Source organism: Emys orbicularis, chromosome 1, assembly GCF_028017835.1.
Source record: "Emys orbicularis isolate rEmyOrb1 chromosome 1, rEmyOrb1.hap1, whole genome shotgun sequence".
NCBI lineage: Eukaryota > Metazoa > Chordata > Testudines > Emydidae > Emys > Emys orbicularis.
This window is the reverse complement of record NC_088683.1, coordinates 120,718,178-120,738,629: the sequence shown is the minus strand read 5'-3', so window position 1 is coordinate 120,738,629 and position 20,452 is coordinate 120,718,178. Positions and strand designations below refer to the sequence as shown.

The 20,452-nt window shown below is 42.3% G+C and overlaps 1 protein-coding gene across 1 annotated transcript in view; it reads right to left on the bottom strand.

Moving 5' to 3' along the window:
* Window positions 1-20,452, bottom strand: part of PTPRO (protein tyrosine phosphatase receptor type O) — a 203,421-nt gene that overhangs the window by 21,955 nt on the left and 161,014 nt on the right. Inside the window, exons 13-18 of the mRNA XM_065417893.1 lie at window positions 18,803-18,942; window positions 13,011-13,143; window positions 11,432-11,552; window positions 9,153-9,221; window positions 5,136-5,219; window positions 957-992 (exon numbers count right to left, since the gene is read on the bottom strand). Coding sequence (XP_065273965.1) covers window positions 957-992; window positions 5,136-5,219; window positions 9,153-9,221; window positions 11,432-11,552; window positions 13,011-13,143; window positions 18,803-18,942 — 583 coding nt within the window. The remainder of the gene's footprint in view (window positions 1-956; window positions 993-5,135; window positions 5,220-9,152; window positions 9,222-11,431; window positions 11,553-13,010; window positions 13,144-18,802; window positions 18,943-20,452) is intronic.

Here is a 20,452-nt window from a genome sequence, read left to right as displayed (position 1 = left end):
AGTCACTAGTTTAACCCCTTAAATAATGAAATACAAGCAAAGAGTTTTCCTCACTTAATTATCATGTTTTAATTTACAAAATACCGAGGCATGTACACAATAATCCGTTCATTTACTTGAAGCAATATGCCACCAAGGAACTGTCTTTTATCTCCAGATAATTACTCCTGTTTACCTGTTTAACATTAATGATCTAATACACAACAGCAACTGCCATCAGAGCCTGATATCAAGAAGGAAATAGCAGTTTTTCACCGTTTGTCATTTTTAAATGAGGAAAGGCCCTGTTGGAATTGCTAACTTAGTATCATTGATTTTTCCCCAGTGGTTAATTTTCTATCAGTCAGGAGCTCTTTTACTACAACCCAGCTGTTGAGAAGATAAAACAAAACACAGGGTACTCTTGATTTAGTGCAGGGGTTCTCAAACTTCATTGCATTGCGACCCCCCCCCCCTTCTGACAACAAAAATTACTACATGACCCCAGGAGGGAGGACCAAAGCCTGAGTCCGCCTGATTCCCACTGCCCCAGGTTGGGGAGCCAAAGCCAAAGCCCGAGCCCCACTGCCCTGGGCAGGGAAGGGGTCAAAGCCAAAGCCCAAGGGCTTCATCCCCAGCCCGGGGGCCTGTAACCTGAGCCTGCCGCCCAGGACTGAATCCCTCGGGCTTCAGTTCGTCCCCGAGCCCCAGCAAGTCTAAGCCAGCCCTGGCGACCCCATTAAAATGGGGTCCTGACCCACTTTTGGGTCCCGACCCACTGATTTAGTGTAATTATCTGTTGCCATGTGCTTCCAGACATCTCTTGCTACAATCTCTCTCTGGAGGTATTTACCAGAATGAAGAATATTTACCTCTGTAACTTCAACACATTTCCTATAGTCATAAAAATTATTGTTCAGTATAATGTGACCATCAATTTTTTAAAAATATTATTTAAATATCAAAAAGTCACATACTTGGTCAGCTTCCTCTTCTTTAATCCATTTTTACTCCTGTAAGGCAGACAAACACAGTTTTTTTCAGTATAACTCATCATCTGGACTTGATTAAAAATTAGCCCTACTGTAAAAATTGAACTGGTTTCCATCTGAATTCAATGTGTAGGTTTTATGATCTCCTTAATAGGTCAGGAGTGTGAGTGGAAAGTTGATCTCTTTGAAGTCAATGGCAAAACACCCTATGGATTTCACCCTATGGCGTTAAGTCACTGCTTGCATTTCAGAGAAGGAGAGACTGCACACAGGCAACCATGCTCAGAGACCTTGGGTGAAATCCTGATTATGCTGAAGTCAATGGGAATTTTGCAACCAGCTTCAAAGGGCCCAAATTTCACCCCTTGTGCCTGAGCCTGGCATAATCCCTCCAAAAGTGCAAGCCAAATTAGCCTGCTACATCCCTTTATGAATTGCAGCATAAAGTTCCATCACAGTCACTTCAGCTCTGTCCCTGCCTCACCTGGTCCAATCTCCTCTAGGAAAGCTAGTGCCACCATACAGATGATAGAAACACAAGGACTGAGATTATGCCTGGCCCTTCACAAGTGTGCAAGGATTGGAAGCCCCTTGCAACCTACTTCCTCCTTTCCAAACACACACGAGGCTAAGAAATTCTAGCCTATACATTGCATTTCACATACACTACATAATCAGAATAAGGAATGATCCCCTGCTTCCACAATGAAGGCAATGGCAAATATCCCACACATTTCAACAGAAGTAGGAAATGAGTGAGTTAAGCAAGGTAATCCTTAAGAAATGGAAATAAAAAGTGCAGTATACTAACCACCATCATACATTACGTATTGTTCCAGACAAGGAATCCTGGCTCACGTCTGTCTCAAAACAGTTCTAATATGTGACAATTCACACACTAAAAAAGACCCGAAGAAGAGCTCTGCATAAGCTTGAAAGCTTGTCTCTCTCACCAACAGAAGCTGGTCCAATAAAAGATATTCCCTTCCCCACCTTGTCTCTCTAACTCACTACACTGTCTACTGCTTACCTCTGAAGAGGTTAATTCACTGACAGCTGGAACAATGTTAACCAGTCAGATTATATGTCCAAATGAGCACATTCTGAATTAATTTAGCTACAGTTTCTAAGAACTATTCATCATGTCTGCTAGGACAATCAGACTGCTTGAACAAATTTCTGCTCCCTAAAAGGCCCATCAGATGTGCTAAATACTTTTTCTGCGACATTAGTGATATCTGCCCTTAAGTATGTCCTGCTATAATAAAGTTAAAACTTTTTTATTTCATGGTCATAATCAAGTGATTTCTAGATACTCTTGGCTAAAGCAATTTATACTAGCTAAGATTGGTTGAAATTAGATTTTTTAAAATCCAAAAACGGGAACACTAATTTTTAATTTTTTTAAACAAATTCAAAATGCTTTTTTAAAAAAAAATTTGGTATTTTCAAAAAATGTTTTGAAATAGCAAGGAAAAATACAGAGGAAATTGGAAAAAGAGAAAATTTAAGTTTTCCCTCCTTTTATCTCCAGAGGAATAAAAAGGAGGAGGGGGAAATTTCACAAGGAAAAAAAAAAAAAAAAAAGAGTAAGAGGAAGGGAAAAAACACCCCAAAAAGTCAAAACAAATTTTTTGGAAATGAAACAAAAGTTTTGAATATGTTTCTAAAAAATTTGTTCTGATTTTTTTCATAAAACAACAAAAAACGGAATGAAGCAAAAACGGCTTGTTTTCTTTCTAAATAATTCCCTCTCAATAAAAGTTTTTTGATCAGCTCCATCATCAGCTACTACTCTGGGCAGTACCTTCTTGTTGTATTATAACAATCCATTTTCATTCATAACAGATGGTGCGTCTGCAGAGTTAACATAGCGATGCCAATAACATTTCTACACTAGTGTGGAACAATTTCTATGTAATACAATATATACCATTATCTATCTAACTTGAAATAACTTTTTGCTATTTACACACTGACACATGTGCACCTTGACTACACCCATACCCTTGAAACATTTATTTTACATCTTAATGGTAGTTTTGCCAAAGAAGTCTTTAGAATGAATTTATCCAGGCTATCCAAATGTTATCCCTTGTGACTAGGGTAAATCTGAAAGCTTGGCATACAAGATTAATTTAAAAGGAAAAATATTAAAGTGCTGCCTATGATGTGAGTGCTTCTAAGAAATCTCCTCCAAGAAACACTTCAATAGGCACATAAAACAGATGATTGACATCCATACCTCATGAGACAAACAGAAAACATTTATTAAGCTTTCAGAATCTCAAGAGTCCTTTGTTACTTTACATTGCAATGGCTGCTGAGTATTCACAAAACGTCATAACCAAACTGCACGTAAAACAAGGACGCTTGAAACGAGATTTCATTTCATGCTGGTATTCCATTTACATTATAGATTTAATATAGGCTTAGTAAAAACTAATCTAACACTCTGAAGGCCTGATTCTCCACAGTGCCGCATCTTGTGGGGTCATTTACACAGTGCAGCGTGGGTGTAGAATACTAGCATCCTGATTTGATAGCATGTTACATCCACTTTAGATTGGTGTAAATGACTACACAAAGCATAGGTGCTGGAACTAGGGGTGCGGCGGGTGCTGCCACACCCCCTGGCTTGAAGTGGCTTCCACTATATACAGGGTTACAGTTTGGTTCAATGGCTCTCAGCACCCCCACTATACAAATTGTTCCAGTGCCCCGACACAAGGGGCAGGTCAATGGAGTACCAGGCCTTGAGTGATTTTTGGAGGGTTTGCTCCTGCTCTTATAGAAGTCAATGGCAAAACTCCCATTGGCTTCCATGGGAGCAGACTCGGCCCCTTTCTCTAGTAATCAAAAAGTTTACTTTATCTAGATCCGATCCCAATTTAGAGGAGTGCTTTTAAATAGGCAACAAAACCAGAGATAATACTTCATCTCCACAATCCTTGTATAATATATTCCTCTGACTAACTTAACTGGGCACTGCCATTCCATACAAATACTGCCACCATCCTGGTAAAAGATTTTGGCAACAGCGAGAGAGAGCCATTCTCTTGATTTTAGTACCAAACAGCAGAGGCATCACTTTGATTTCAGATCTAGAGGAGCACAAACTCCCACCCATTAAGTAAAAATTTCTTGGTCATACATATATTAAGATTTCATTTATGATTTTGTATGTTTATAAGCAAGCTATTTACATGGGTGGTCCATGTTATGGCTGTTTATAAACACAGCAATTAAAGAAGTTGGAGATGATTACAGGTCTGTCGCATCTTACGCTCATTTAACATGCGCGATTTCAACTTTACGCGGTCGGCAAAAACAAAAAACAAAAACAAACAAAAAAAAGAGAAAAACAACAATTTTAATACTATACCTGTAGTGCGGGCGATTTCGCCCACCATTGAACTCAATGGGATTTTGGCTATATGCGGTTTTCGCTTTACGCGTTAACCGCGGAACGGAACCCCTGTGTAAGATGAGACAGACCTGTATAAACCAGGGTGTAAGAAGCCTTTGGATCTAAATCAATTGATTAGCCACTTATCAAAACATTAATCATTTATTAATCCTTTATAAATGGAACCTTAATATAAGGTGTGACCCATTTATTAGGGTTGGGGAGAGCTAGCTCAAATCATTTGCTGTACAAATTCTGGGCCAGTTTTTGCTCCCAACAGCAAAACACCTATTTACTTTGGTGGAGAAAGATTGCACCTTTAAAAACAAATGGGTTGTTCTGGATTTACCCAGGTGAGCTAACACCAAGCAATTAGTAAGAGAAGATGGCAGCAGAAAGCAACATCAGGCAATCAGTAAGTGGATGAAGCAAAAGTTACAAGGGGGTTTGTAATAAAGTGACAAAAGTTGCACAGGGACAATAATGAAGTGTGTGAGAGTGACCACTACAAAATTTTCTTTTTAAGTAACAAAATGGGTAGGAGCATAAACAAGCAAAATGTGAAGCGAGTAGCATGTATTTTGATACACACACACACACACACACACTATCTCCAGTCCATATTTCAGCACATGAAAATTATTGTAACTTCAAGACCTTCCAACCATTTGAAAACAAAACAGCACATTTTTCATGTATTGGGAAATTAATATGGTTTAGCTATTGCATAGGGAAAAACAAGTAAAATCACTTACCAAGGATTAATATAAAATGCCAAAAGATAATCAGTCCAGAGGCATGAGGGTAGCAGAGTTAGGAAAGCAAATACACTTCTACGCCTGTGAGCATTAATAGATAACATATATAAAGATGAAAAAAAGTGAGGAGAGTTAGTAAGACAAACTAAACTCAGGAGCTCAGTCAATTGCATAATAGAGGTTAGTTAACAGGATAAAAATTTCCTGTTACTCTGTTAAACGTGAAAATTATTAGATTCCATGGCACTGGTACTCCATGATCCTGCAGCTTGTGTAGAAATTTATACCTGTTCAAAGTGAGTGTAAAATTGTACACAACTGGATGGGAGCATTTTACAGTAGTGCAAATACACCTCTACCCCAATATAACACAAATTCGGATACAACGCGGTAAAGCAGCACTCCGGGGGGGCGGGGCTGCATGCTCCGGCGGATCAAAGCAAGTTCGATATAACGCGGTTTCACCTATAATGTGGTAAGATTTTTTGGCTCCCGAGGACAGCGTTATATCAGGGTAGAGGTGTAACTACACAGAGTGCAAGGCAGTGTAGATATAAGCCCAATATTTTAAAGCAATGTTAATGGATGTAATGGTGCCAGGTAAAGATGCTCCATGTGAACTCAGGGTGGGATTTTCAGCGGTGCCTAAAGTCACCAAGGTACTTTTAAAATCCTACCCACAACTTTGTCATCATTTATATTGCTCTAGTTTATGGTATATAGGGTATTTCAAGGGAGTTACATTTCATTTTCAGCTACGTATAGCTATTATATAGCCCAAATTTGCAAAACTCATTCTGGCAAGTAGTCCCATTGGCTTCAGTGGGAATATGTGTATGAGTGTCAAAGGATCAGGCCCATATACCTTCTCAGTCCTGTTGAGTCAGATTTCTGCAAATGACCATGAATCTGCAAAGGCAATACCACTAATAGGCAATACCAAGTCTTAAATAGTCACCATACATTGTTCCCCAAGGTTTCCAGCAAAGTTTTATTTGTTCTTTTGCTAAACTCAGTTTATTTCTGTTCTTTCTGTGGATAATTTTTTAAGGCAGATTTCACTACTATTAAATATAAGTTTTAGATACAAAATAACCCTTAACATTTATATTTGTGTGTTATGGACAGGGCCGGCTCCAGGGTTTTTGCCGCACCAAGCAGCCACCCACCCCCCCTCGCAAAACAAAAAACAAACAAACAAACAAACAAAAAAGCCCCGATCGCGATCTGCGGCACTTCGGCAGGAGGTCCTTCGCTCCGAGCGGGAGTGAGGGACCCACTGCCGAATTGCCGCCGAAGAGCCGGACGTGCCGCCCCTCTCTGGTGTGGCCGCCCCAAGCACCTGCTTGGTAAGCTGGTGCCTGGAGCCGGCCCTCGTTATGGACCAAATTCTGCTCTGAGTTACACAGATGTAAATCCAAAGAAACTCAATTAATCCAGGAGTTACTCTGGCTTTACAGCACTCAGTAGAATTTGGTTCTGTATAATCAAAGTACTTTACAAACATTAACTCTTAATGAAACTGATTGATAGATTCTGCACTCCTTATTCAATCAATGGGAGTTTTAACTGAGTAAGAATTTTGTGATTTGGCTTATCATGAATGTCTGGCAATTCCCAGAAGTAATACTGCTGACCTATGCCCGACTACTCTAAAAGAGGAACAAAGAATGGACACTTCCTTTGTCTGTGGTGTTGGTTAACATGGAGATAGCAGCACAAATGGGGCGTGTGTATGAGCAAGAGTGTGCATGTGTGTGCACCAGAGAGAGTGAAAATCAAGCTGCGTCTGCAGTAAGTGACCCTAACCCAAATCATCCAGTCTACACAGGAAAACCCCACATAGGGAAGTGGAAACTCCAGGAAGTTTCTTACTTTTTGTTGTTTTTGCTGCTGCAAATAAAAGGTGCTGGGGAGTCTGTTGGGCCCAAGATCTGTAGAGATTTTTACAGATTTTGGGGGTCTGTCAGATACAAGTCTGCCTGGGGGCAAGGGAAACATGCTGCCCAGAACTCACCTGGTGATGCTGCCCATACAACCCATCCTCCAGGCAGCTATGAAGCATGGAGTGGGAGAGTGGTTTAGGCACCAATCCTGTAAACACTTAAGCACATGATTTACTCTAAGCACATGAGCAATACCACTGACATCCAGACTACTTACATGCTTAAAGTTAAGCATGTGCTTATGTGTTTACAAGATCAGGTCCTTACTCCTTAATAGTTGAGAGGAATCCCTGTGGGACTGGTGTGGGGACAAAGTGGGTCCCTTCACAAGCAAGCCTCTATTTTCACAGAGGGCCTTCACCGGGTCTGGGAGTAGGAGCGAATGTTGTTGCCAAAGCAACCCTCTTCCCCTTCCACATCCCCAGGGTCGGGGATTTGCGGGTCTTCATTCCATCTGCCCACAGAAGCAGACGGAACAGTTCTGGCCGATGTTTCCTTTTATCCTCTGATATCAAAAAGGAAAAGTGTCCATCAAACCACAACCTAATCTGATAGAAATTCCTATCTTTCTTTATAGGCAAAACTCCCACTGAAGTGAGGCCCTCAAGATTTGGCCCCATTGCCTTACACTGGTCAAATACTAAACAGGTATAATCTTTGAGAATTCATGCAGATGATAACTCAAGCAACAGGAATGGTCACACTTACTCATGCAAGCCTAACAATGAATTCTCCCCCCCAAAGCCCTTTCTGTTTTTAATAATGTCTGTTGCTATTTTAGTAATTTGATTCCAGTGTGGATTTTTAATTTACAAGAGTGTTTGATCTTCTGCCTGGGCTGCAATTAATGTACTCCAAATAAGAGAAGCTGAGAAGGAGATTAGCATGTACTCAGTATGGCTGGCTGCTATTAAAGCTAGACCAAGCAAGTGAAGCTTGTTTAATATGTAGTTAATTAGCAGCACTGTTAGGTATTGACAGGCTTTCCTGGGATTGTTTGTTCAGTTTGTGTGCTTATTAGCAAAAGGCTTGTTTTGGTGCAGTATCAATCCATTTAATCCCATCCTTGCTGGCAGCCTACACCCCGTGAGATCATAGAAACGGTTCCAAGTCCACCAATTCTTCATTCCAATCCCTTTCACATTCAACAAAACTGAACCACGAGTGAAAAACTGAAGCACTTAGTTTCTTTTCCCTATGGATTTTGGTGGCATTTTTTAATAGTGTATTTTGGCCAGCTTTGGAAGCTACCTATGTTTGGGTTTTTTGGGGTCACTGACAATAACTTCCCAAAACAGTAAACAAGTCAGTTAGGAGCAGCACTGGACTATCGGGAACATGAATAAGAATCACAACATCAGCAGAAAATAGGGAAATCACTAGGGCCCATTTTGCCTCGATGGAAGCTAATAGGGTGGATTTATTTGCTCTAACACCTCTCAGGGAGTGATGGAACTATTGATGGAATGGAATAGCTAATCGATGCCTGCTGTTTCTGCAGATGGTTTTGCAGACCTGACTGGGTGTGTTTTGCTTCCAAACACCCCAGCAACACTGAGCACAAAGTTGTAAGAGCTATTTGAGCTAGCTTGGCCTTGTTCCAAATACAAAGGAAAAATAACTAATGGCACTGGGGCTTGTATTTCTGTGAACAGAGTTGTTAGCTGATGATCTATAAAGAGCAGCCTCACTGCTCGACATTAATATATCTCCATAGAGCTGCTAATGGATTTATAGATCAGGCTTCTATCCCTTTGTTACTTTAGAAAATATATAGAATGTGTGTAAGGGAAAGGAAAAAAATGTAGCTAGCCCAGTTGGAATATGTTGTACATCCTTATTTCCTACAAAAAATAGTTTCTGACAAAAGACATGGCCCTGGGCCATCATTCAGTCAAATAAAATACAAAACAAAACCAAAAATCAGCTACCGTTGCTTTATGTTAAATTGCGCTAGTGATCATATAACAAAAACATAAGAACATAAAAGTCAGACTTGCCAACGAAGGTAGATGGTGAGAAAAGGATGAGGGGAGGGGAAGCATAGAGGTAGCAGTATATAACTCACCAGTTATATGGAAGTTTTCCATCTCTCTCCAATGAAGCAAAATTGACAAAGGTTCCAGCCCCACACTCCCTGTTTCAGGAAGACCATTGAGTTCAAGGTTATTATTGCTGGACAAACATAATGCTTGTTGATTTTGTCAATGGTGTTGCCCTAATATAGATCACTAAGAGCCTGATTCTAAGAGGTGGTGTGTATCCAGGCCTCCCACTGAAGCAAGGGCTGAACTTGCTGGGTACAGCTCAACTGAAGTCAGTGGATCTGCACCATCGTAAGCCATGTCTGGATGTGACCTTTTAGAAGTAGTGGGTGCTCACCATCTCCTGAGATCAAGCTTCCTAATATTCTGCCTCAAGAATAAGATGAGAAAAAAGTTGTCAAAATGGATTTCTATCTAGGGATGTAAATGGCACGAATCTCCATAATTTCAGAGCACCTGCCAAGTGCAGTATTCTCCTGTTCAGCTGAAATCCTGTTGTCTGATCCTCCACATTATCTGAATCCCTTCCTTGTCCCCCCAGCATGAGACACATGCCCCTTGCAGCATGTATCTCATGCTGGGGGACAAGGAAGGGATCTGGATAATGTGGAGGTTTGGATAATAGAGCAGAGACCCCCAGCAAGGACTGAGAGGATGATGATAACGAATCATCCTGCTGCTGATTGGCTCCTGAAGCAGTGCAGGGAGCCCTCTGCAGCCCCGTTGTCCGTCAAGTGAGTGTTTAGGTCAGAGCAGAGACCTCCAGCCAGGAGTGCAAGGAGGATGACAAGACCCTGGCTGTGGGGGAGGCCATCCCGCTGCTGAATGTCTCCTGTCCTCTCGATTATCTGAATAAAATCTGTGTCCCCCCCCATGCTATTCAAATAATCAGGAGTATACTGTATTTGTCCTTACATCATCCCTAGGAGGTAGGGAAGCATTATCCCCATTTCACCAATGGGGAAAATGAGGCATAGTGTTTAAATGACTTGCCTAATACCATAAAGGAAATGTGTGGCAAAGCCAGGACTGGAGTCTTTATTCCAGTGCTTTAACCACAAAACCAACCTTGGACCTTCTCAACATCAAATGAAAAACTGAATGTTGAGTATTTTTGCTTGCTTGCTTGCTTGAAAAATGATTACATGCAAGTATATAGTTCGGTTTTTTTTTTTAAAAATTCCTCTTGTGGTAGAGAAAATGAGAAAGAAAAAGCCCTGGGCTGCATGCATGATATTTAAATAGGGAAGAGAATCTGGATTTTCACAGAACCAGCTATATGCAAAAGGAACAAATCATGCATTGAAAGGGGTGATTGGGTAAATTCATTTGCATGGAGTATATGGCAAAGACTTGATACATGAAATGCAACTATCTGTTGTGTAATCAGTTAGCAAGTTTTTTAAAGTGACCCTCTGAAGTGACATTACTTGGTTTTCTGACCTAGAAGGGAAAATTCAGATTAAATGTATTATTTCACACACACATTATGGTTCTGGATTATATGGAAACTCGCAAGGCTCAGACCTGCAAACCTTCCAGTCACAGAGCTACATACAGAGGATCTGGGGGATTAGCCACCCAGTTTAGCTAGCCAGTCAAGGATTAACTCAGACGAGAAAGGTGAACTGTGAGCTACAACACTAGCTAAAGGAAAGCAAATCTCATTCTTCAGAGCATAGGATGGCTGCTGGAGGTGTATGAAGGAACTGCATCGTTTATAAAGAGCAGTACTTGGAGGGAGGGGAAAAGGTGCCTTTCTTCTGTCTGAAGGAACAAATACTGGGCACAGAGAGGCTGGTCTTAATTGATTAGTTATCTGATCTGGAATGGCAAATTTTGTGTTCCCAGCAATTTAAATGATTTTGCAAAATAATCTGGATGATCTTAAGAATTCTATAAACCGCACATCTTTATCTGTCTTAAAACCATCTCATATTTTATTTAATATTCAGTAAATCTGAGCAATCAAATAGCCCAAGAAAAGATGACTGCTTAGATAATCAGCCCTTAAAAATGGTTTGAATTTGCATTTTACCAAACCCTTCACAGCTCCAAATTAAGACAGAGGTTGAGGCTAATAATTCCACCCAACAGTAAGAACAGCTATGCGATAAAGCAAGTAGTAGTTAAACTCTTAAGAAACAGCAGCGAACAGGGAAACTTTTGAGGTACTATGTTTATAGATATCTCCAACACCAAGTGAGCACAAAGGGTACCATGTGCCACACAAGCAAAACCCAATATTATATTTTACCCATTATTTTAAAGCTTCTTGAACTTAGAATAAGACTGGACCTACCTGGCCATTTGCAGATGTTTCCGCCTGAGTACAACAAGAGTCACAAGCAACAGTCCAATCAGGAGAATGCTCAGGATGGCTAACACAGAGATCACCACTATGTTGGGATTCATCTCAGTAACTGCACACAAACAATGACTCTGGGTTATTAATTTCAGAACACATGATAATTTTATATTTATATATATTATTGTTTTATATTCTTCGCAGTCAATCTTCGGAGTGAGAAATCTTATCAGTGGAGGTTAGGGCAGGTTTAGGGTAACTGACCCCATACAATTCAATAGGGGAAATGACACGGTTGTGGCATGGTTGCAAGCTTCTGCACAGGAAGCTTTTATGAATATTAATGAAAAGGAGGAAAAAAAGAGGTAGGAAAGGAAGAAAGAATAAGTGTATATAAAATCGATATCTTATTTATCTAAGACTCCCACAATGCACTCCAACATCTGTGGCATTATATGTCAGCAATAATCAATACAGTCTCTAACCTGAGTCTGAAATAAAGGGCCTAATTCTCTGTTGGGGTAACTCAATTGAAGACAACTGAATTACATCAGTAGATAATTTGGCCTAAAATATTTTGTTGCAATTAGAGACAGAGTCAAGGCTCAGGAACATTCTTATCAGGTGTGTTTGCATCAGCTTTTTCAGATTTATTTCTAGTTCTACAGGACATTATTATTATATGTATTGCGATGGCACCAAAGAAGGGAGTATCCTTGCCCAGTAAAGCTTACTATCTATTGTAAGAGTGCCTACAGAAGCAGTCCTTAGAACAGAACAGGGGTTTAAGCTAAGTACTACATGCTGAACTTTGACATTTAGGTCATAACATTACTTGTAAGATATGCTTTAGTCACTTATGGTCTGATCTCATTAACTAAGCAGAACTGAGCCTGATTATTCTGGATGGGAGACCCACAGCTGTAAGGAAGTGGTAATGGTGATTCAATAATGGCATTCTTCCTTCCGAGTAAATTTGAGCCCAGAACCCATGAGGATGCTAGAGGGGCTTGGCTCCATCAGGAGACATCTTTTTAGTTTCTGACCTCTCCAGGTCATTCAGTTGCCCTTTCCTTCTCACCTCTTCCCAGTTCAGTCTCTGGATCACCTCCTCCCTGAAGGCAGAAAGAAACTTTTCTCATTACCACAGAGGAAGAGTCCCAGCCTAGTAACTGAGACTTTGCCCATATTTTGCATGGACACAGCTATGATAATTTCCTCTATGGGTGTCATCAGGGCAGTAATCCCAGAGTCTTCCTTCAAACTGGAAGCAAGGGACTATGAATTATAAAGCCCAATCTAAAAATCTAATTAGAATTATTTTAAAACACACAGAGAAATTGGGGTTTCCCTAACGATTTTAAAAAAAGGCACTCCCTAGTGGTGAACAGAGGTGACAGCAATACCTAATACTTAACACTTAACCAGCTGCCGCCCCATTCCACCCTGGAGCTGGCTACATTTCAGTGAAATAATTCTGATATCAGTAACACCTGAAAAGCAGCTTCAGAAGGAACAAAGAGGCAAACATTATAGCTGTGTAGAGAGGTGGAACTGGCAAAGTCTGGCTTACCCATGGTAGAGACAGCTATAAAGGTGGGAACGCTAGGGCTGTTGTGGCTGAAGGTAGTCACGCTGCAATTGTAGGACGTGGCAGGCAGTAGGCTGGAGATAGTCACTACATGTGAAGAAACAGTAACAGGTTCCTAAAGGTACGAAAAAAGTACACTGTAGTTTGTCTCTCTCATTCAACCCTTGTTTTCTACGTGAATTGAGATCTGGCAAAAGAAGCCAGTCTATTTAAATGCTGGGATGGTGGGCAGGGCCCACCTAAGCAATGAAAAGATCTGTTCCTGAGATGCAGGAAGGGCCACAGAATCCAGAACTTAACTGATTATTGATGGCAAAAAATGAAAAACAGAGATGGAGGTGCAGGTCTCAGGGCCAAATGAAGGATCCAGAGGGGGAAAACCAAGCAGAGAACCTCAGACAGTGCCCACTCTTCCAATTTGTCCAGGGAGTCAGTAGAGCAACACACAGGAGCTGTGCCTAGATGCATGCACAAGGAACTGGAAAATGGCCCCACAGCCATAAAAAACTTCCCTGTCAAGCTTCCTCCTGGACGGCAATCTTACCTAGTACCAGGAGTAGATTGATAAGGAGGTGTTGAGCCTAATCCAGACTGACAACTCTGAATGCTAAAGTCACGTTTAGCCACAGAGCAGCGACAGTAGCAGCAAGCTCCCCATACACCACCTTACAAATGTGCCTCATCCTTTCCTTGGAGGTACGTACCTCCGTCACCAGTGGAGGGTAGTTCAAGTATCTTTGCACTTTGCCCACAGGTGACTTTTTTGAAGTGGAAGATCATAGTAAAGCCCCAGGGATAAGCAGCATTTATTAGTACAGCTATCAGACCCCTGAGCCTTGCTTTTCTAGTCAAGAAAATTTACACCTCATTGTAAACGCTATAAATCTTCGTACAGAGTTTTAATGACTGTTTCTTTGTTTGATGCATGGTGTAAAAGGTGTTTTATAAATGCTGATGGGATGAAAGAAAGTCAATAAAATAAACGTGTAGACCTACAGAGAACTTATGTTCTCATTGATAACCCTTTTTTCTACCAATTCAGCTAAAATCAGAAGAGGTTTATTGATATGAAAATAGGGCAAAATAAATTGGATGTTTCAGCTGGTAATTTAGAAAGGGAACTAAGAGTGTATTTGTGATCCACAGCCCTGGGCTAATGAACACAGCGGGTGAAACATTATGCAGCAAACTCTGATGGCCACAAACACAAAGTGGGAGTTCTGTGCAGGTTTGCCAGGGCCGGCTCTAGGCACCAGCAAAGCAAGCAGTTGCTTGGGGCGGCATATTTGCAGGGGCGCAAGAATCCAGCATGGGAGCTGAGAACCAAGAGGGAGCCCTGGGAGCTGTAGTTCCTTGGTTAGCTCCCTGCCTATAGAGCCAGCCCTGGAGCAGGGAAAGAACTACATTTCCCAGCATTCCCTCGGCCGTTAGTAACAGGAAAGGGAGGGGGAAGGAGTATGGAACTGAAACCTGCAGCTTGCTGTGAATGGTAGGGACAAAACCAGCTCTAGGTTTTTTGCTGCCCCCCACCCCAGCCCTGGGCTCCCCCCACACCCCCTGCCGCCCCAGCTCTGGCCCCCACCCGCACCTCCTGCTGCCCCAGTCCTGGGCTCTCCCCCCCTGCACCCCCTGCTGCCCCAGCCCTGGGCTCTCCCCCCACCCGCACCCCCTGCCGCCCCAGCTCTGGCCCCCATCCGCACCTCCTGCTGCCCCAGCCCTGGGCTCTCCCCCACCTGCACCCTCTGCCGCCCCACCTCTGGCTCCCACCCGCACCTCCTAACGCCCCAGCCCTGGGCTCTCCCCCCCCCCCACCTCCTGCCTCCCCAGCTCTGGCCCCGACCCACACCCCCTGCCACCCCAGCTCTGGGCTCCCCCCCCGCACCCCCTGCCACCCCAGCTCTGGCCCCCACCTGCACCTCCTGCCCTGGGCTCTCCCCCAAAGAAAGAATTGGGTGGACTAAATGGACAGTGCACCTCTCTATCTGAAGCCTAGCAAGGGAGGTACGTGGATCCCACGTACCTCCCTTGAATTTAAAATGAATTTAAAATGTAAAGTAAGGGAGGGGAGGCTCTACTAGACTGGGCAGCTTTAGATACAGTACCAGGCACATAGGAGGATTTCCACTTCTGAGCCATGGAAGCAGAAATTGACTTTTCTTTTCCAGATTTGAACACCCTCAAAATTCAGGAGTGCTCAAGCTCAATTTGGGCAGCTGTTACTTCATTTCTCCCAAATCAAATATACTGATCCATTGTAACTTGCTGTAGAAAAAGTAGAATAAATTGAGCAAGAAATGCTTCCCAGTGGTTATTAGGACTGGAATTGCTATTTTCAACAGCCATTGCTTTTTTTTTTTAGTTTTAGTTTTATTTGTTTAAAAGGAAGACAGTGATATTGCATTGGCAAATTCCCCATAGAAACAAAGAATGGAACAAAAGAATAATAAAGGCACCTCAACTTTTCCTCATTTATGTAGGACAGTCTTATAATATGCATCCAGATATTCTCCAGTCACACAAGCTGAAAATTGTTCCACCTCACTGCAGTTCTATAACCATATGGGAACCAATCCTGTCTGTGTTCTGTGCACATCCAAAATTCCTGCTAAATGACCCGCACTGGGAGCGAGTTACCAGTGACCCAGGGCTGCGGCGGAAGGAGGGTGCAGTTGGGGGGGGGGGGGGGGGGGGAGGAAAGAAAGCCCAGGGCTGGGGTGGGGGGCAGCCAAAATTTTTTTTGCTTGGGGCAGCAAAAAACCTAGAGCCGGCCCTGAGGTTTGCGGTCATTTATAAGCTCCTTTTATCTTTGCAAGGGTCTCTGTTGAACTACAATTCTGAGATCAGTTACACTGCTGCATATAGGATAGCACTGGCATAACAGAGCTGAATTTGCCTCTTTTAGTTGAAGGAGATAGAGCAGCTATGGTATGGCAATAGAAGCTGGTTGGAAGATGTTTGGGGGGGGTTGCCCCCCCATGGAGAATTTTGATTAAAATGAAAAAAATATATATATTTTCATCAACATTTTCTGTGGAAAAACATCAACTGTTGAAAAACCGAAACCCCCAAACCTGAAGAATTTTTGGTTTTCTGATGGAAAAAATAATAAATAAAAAAAAAAATCGGGAAACATTTCTCATTAAAATATTCATTTTCATCCAAAACCAATCTCTCACTGAAAAAAAAAAATGGTAGAAAATTATCAACCATCTCTAACAGCAATGGTTTCCCCAGTTTCTCAAAAAAGACCTCTCCTGGGCACAAGAAATATAATCGAGCCTCCCGCCTTTTAGCCTGGGACTTGAAGATGGGTTGGGAAAGGGACTTTGCTGGATACACATTAAAAACTGGTGAATTTAATGAGAAACGAGTTGATCTTTTCAGTCCACTTCCCAGGGCTAGATAATCTTGTCAACAAACCAGCACTACAACTGGCACCCTTGTTGAGAGTCTCACCAGAGATGGGCCCTGGAGATGGAACTACCCTCACTACTTTAATAACCCCATGGCAAACCTGGACTGACTCAATCCTAACTTATTGACATAGGCCAAAACTATATTTTTTTTTTAAATGAGTGCCTAAAGTTAGGCTTCACGTCCATATTTAGGCGCCGTATGGCTCCTGATTAAGTCAATGGAGCTGCTGGACACTCAGCATGTTGACAGGATTACTGGCCTAGTGGATAGGGGAGAAGTAGTAGATGTGATAAATCTTGATTTTCGCAAGAATTTTGACAGTCCCACGTGACATTCTCATAAGTGAGCTAAGGAAATGGAATATAGATAAAATTACTATAAAGGTGGGTGCACAACCAGTTGAAAGACTGTACTGAAAGAGTAGTTAATGGTTCATGATCAAATGGGAAGGCCTTATATAGTGGGTTTCTGCAGGTCAGTCCTAGGTCTGGTTCTGTTCAATATTTTTATGAATGACTTGGATAATGGAGAAGAAAATATGCTTATACAATTTGTGGGTGACACAAAGCTGGGAAGGGTTGCAAGCACTTTAGAGGCCAGGATTAGAATTCAAAAGACCTTGACAAATTGGAGAATTGGTCTGAATTTTACAAGATGAAATTCAGTAAAGACAAATGCAAAATACTTTACTTAAGAAGGAAAAAATCAAATGCACAGCTACAAAATGGGGAACAACGGACTAGGTAGAAGTACTGCTGAAAATGATCTGGGGGTTATTGTGGATCACAAATTAAATATGAGTCAACAATGTGATGCAGCTGCAAAAAAGGCTAATATCATTCAAACACCTGTCAGGGATGGTCTAGGTTTACTTGGACATGCCTCGGCGCAGGGGGCTGGACATGATGATTTCTCAAGGTCCCTTCCAGCCCTACATTTCTATGATTCTGTTTGAAAAATCAAGCCACTTAATTAGATGCCTAAATATGGATTTAGGAGCCTAACTTTTTTTTTTTTAAATATTGGCCATGGTCTTTACTCTGCCCTCTTTGTTCTCTCCATTTATCGAACACTGACTATTTCTCCTTGCGCCCATCAATATGAGAACCATTGCATCTCCTGCCATCTAAAACAGTCTTTCCTTGTCTCTAAAAGTCATCAGCTCTCTTATCTAGATCTCAGCTGGAAAAAACCCTATCTTTTCTCCTGTGCATCTATCTCTGAATTACTCTGCCTCTGTTATTGGAATTATGAGTTATTCACCATGGACATTTTTGGATCCAAATCTGGGTGTGAACTATCCCAAAGTTTGGATGTGTTTGTACATGGCTTTTCAGTTCCAGCCCACCTCCAATTTCAGGATACAGTTTCAATGGAAAACCCTACATAAAATCATGGGACTGATCCTACACAGTGTTATAGTGTGTATCTAGAATAGCATAAAAGGTGTGGGTTTTTTTAATGACATCCTATGGTGCTCAAATAAGAGAACTGTGATCCAGAGCAGGTGCTCCAGCGGTCTCAGGTGTGGAAAGTAAGCCTCACATGCTGCACAGGCTCTAGCACCATGCATTCATGCTGTCTTGATCTCTATTTCCCTCTGAGTTAATATGAGACTAGATGCTCAGAAATTATGATAGGGGCCACATTAGTATCTATTTAGGTAGAGAGAAAAGGGGGCATGTTTATGGAGCTGAGTGGGTGTGTCTTGAAGGAAAAGGCCTGTGAGAAACAAAATAGATGAGGAGCAGCCATCTTTTTCAAGAAATTCGTACTGTATGAGTGAGGATCCTACAGAGCTCACAGTACTGCAGGTAACAGACCTGAAGAACAGATGAAGACTAGAACAGAAAAATGGGACACCACATGCATGGCTATATGCCTCTCAGCCAGCAATGTCACTGTGTATTCCTCACTCTTCATCCTTATCCCTCCCACGCCCTAGGTTCAGATGGCTGTGTGGAGCTCATTGGAGCCGCATTGCCCTTTAGCCAATGAATACTGTCCCCAGCTTGTTCTCCAACACACAGGAAACCTGCCCTGCCAGTTAAAATCTCTAACTTCATGTGTGTGGTTAGCAAGACAGGAGGAGGATTTAAATATGGCAGTATTTCAAGGGTTATTCTACCCGAGATTCTAAGGGCTTTATTCTCCACTGCCTTGCACCTTCTGCGACTGAGTGTGAAGTGGATGTCAGATGCTACCATATTCCAATTTTATATTGTTTTACATCCATTCTGCACAGGAGTAAATGACTACACCATGAAAAGCAGCAGAGAACCAGTCCCTAAGGACATGTTGTCAATATCAGGGTCCAAAGTGGATGAGGTGAGGTAGAGAAAGAGGCAGCCACATACCTGCAACTTTGTTTCTTGGCCAGAGCCAGTCTGCTGGCAGAAGACTTCAAAGAAATCAGCCACTCCTTCCTCCACCCATAGCAGAGTCACTGAAGTCTGGGTCTTGTTCACAGCAAACAGTGATTTTGGAGGAGCTGGTTCTGGATGAGAGAGAGAGAGAGAATCTCCTTTCACCAAGCTTATCTTTTGGTCTTTGGAAAATCAACAAGGGGAACCAGCAAACAGAATCAGTGAAAGGAATAATACCCTTCTTGAATTTTTTCATTTCCTTCAGAGACGATCTGTCACATTGACACAGCTATTAAGCAACTGATGTAAAACAGGAAGATGGCTAAGCATCTTGGTTTTTCTTCTCTATTTAACAGTTCTCTGATTGGCTTGCTGGATAATCACTTCTCTTCCCCATTCAAACAGTGTTTGGGGGAATGTTCTATTAATAGACACATTTGCATAAGTTCTTGGAGGAAAAAAGGTTGCCCAACTGTTAGGAAAAAAAATAGTGTGCGGGTCAATTAGAACTAAAAATCTTGACTGCTGTCATTCTGTGTAGAACATTCAGAGCCACTGGATTTGGATGTGTTTTAGATGGGTGCAGAAGATGCTTTCTTTCTCTACTTGATTCCAGAAAGCAGCAGTTCTCCTCAAACTTCTTTGGCCTGGCTCACCATCCCCAAAAAACTATCCTATAGTCCACTATATCCCACACTCTCTTGCAGCTGCAAAGGATTGTGAGTTGGCTTCATGATGAGAAACCAGGGGCTTTTTGTTGTTGCTGCTGCCGCCTGGTTGGGAGGTGTGCTTGCTGAGGGGATGATGGGTCCTGGGTAGAAATAGTGGTAGGAGGGTTGATGCTGTAATGGGGTGGAAAGCTAACTGCAGGGTTGGGGGGCTGCTGGTGTGATATAGGGGTGTTGGTTCTGGTGAGGAGCTGAAGTGCAGAGACTGGCTACTGAATTTTGGTATTTCTTCCCCCCCAAACCTACCATCATCGGATCTTAGATCTTGGCCTAGCTTTCAGAAGTCTGTACACCTGGCTCTCTAGGTAACCTGATGGACTGCTTTCCCTGCCTTGCAGCTCAGTGCCACATAGGCAGCAAGGAGGAGAGGGGAGAATGAGAGCTGCCCTGGGAATGGGTGGGGTGGGAAAGATGCAGTATTAGTAAATGGAAGGAGTGGAAGGAATGAGCTGTTCCTTCCCTCTCCTGCCTAGACTCCTGCTGGGCTTAAGGGCTCTGGGATTTTTCTTCATGTTTTTTCCCTCCTCTAATTGGTGAGGCACAACCCAATGGGTGTTCTTTATCACCCCACTTCCAGGTGGCTATGGAATACTGCCAAAAAAGGAGGGTCATTCCAGGTATGTTAAGAACAGAAGCCATGTCTTTGTGACACACACCAGTCTTGCACTTCTCTCCCCCACAATGAGACAATAAAGAGGAATACCACAAACTCGATGTCCCAGGTGCACATGTGTGCATTTTATAACTCTAATCAGTACCCGGGGGGCCAAACCTCTGCAGTGAAAATGAGAAAATAAGTAGGGATAGAGCTGAACCTAGATCTGAAGCACCCTGAACACTGTGGGAGGCTGGAGATGATGGAGTTCAAAGTAATGTAATATACACCATCATGTGCCAGCAATGCCCCTCTGTT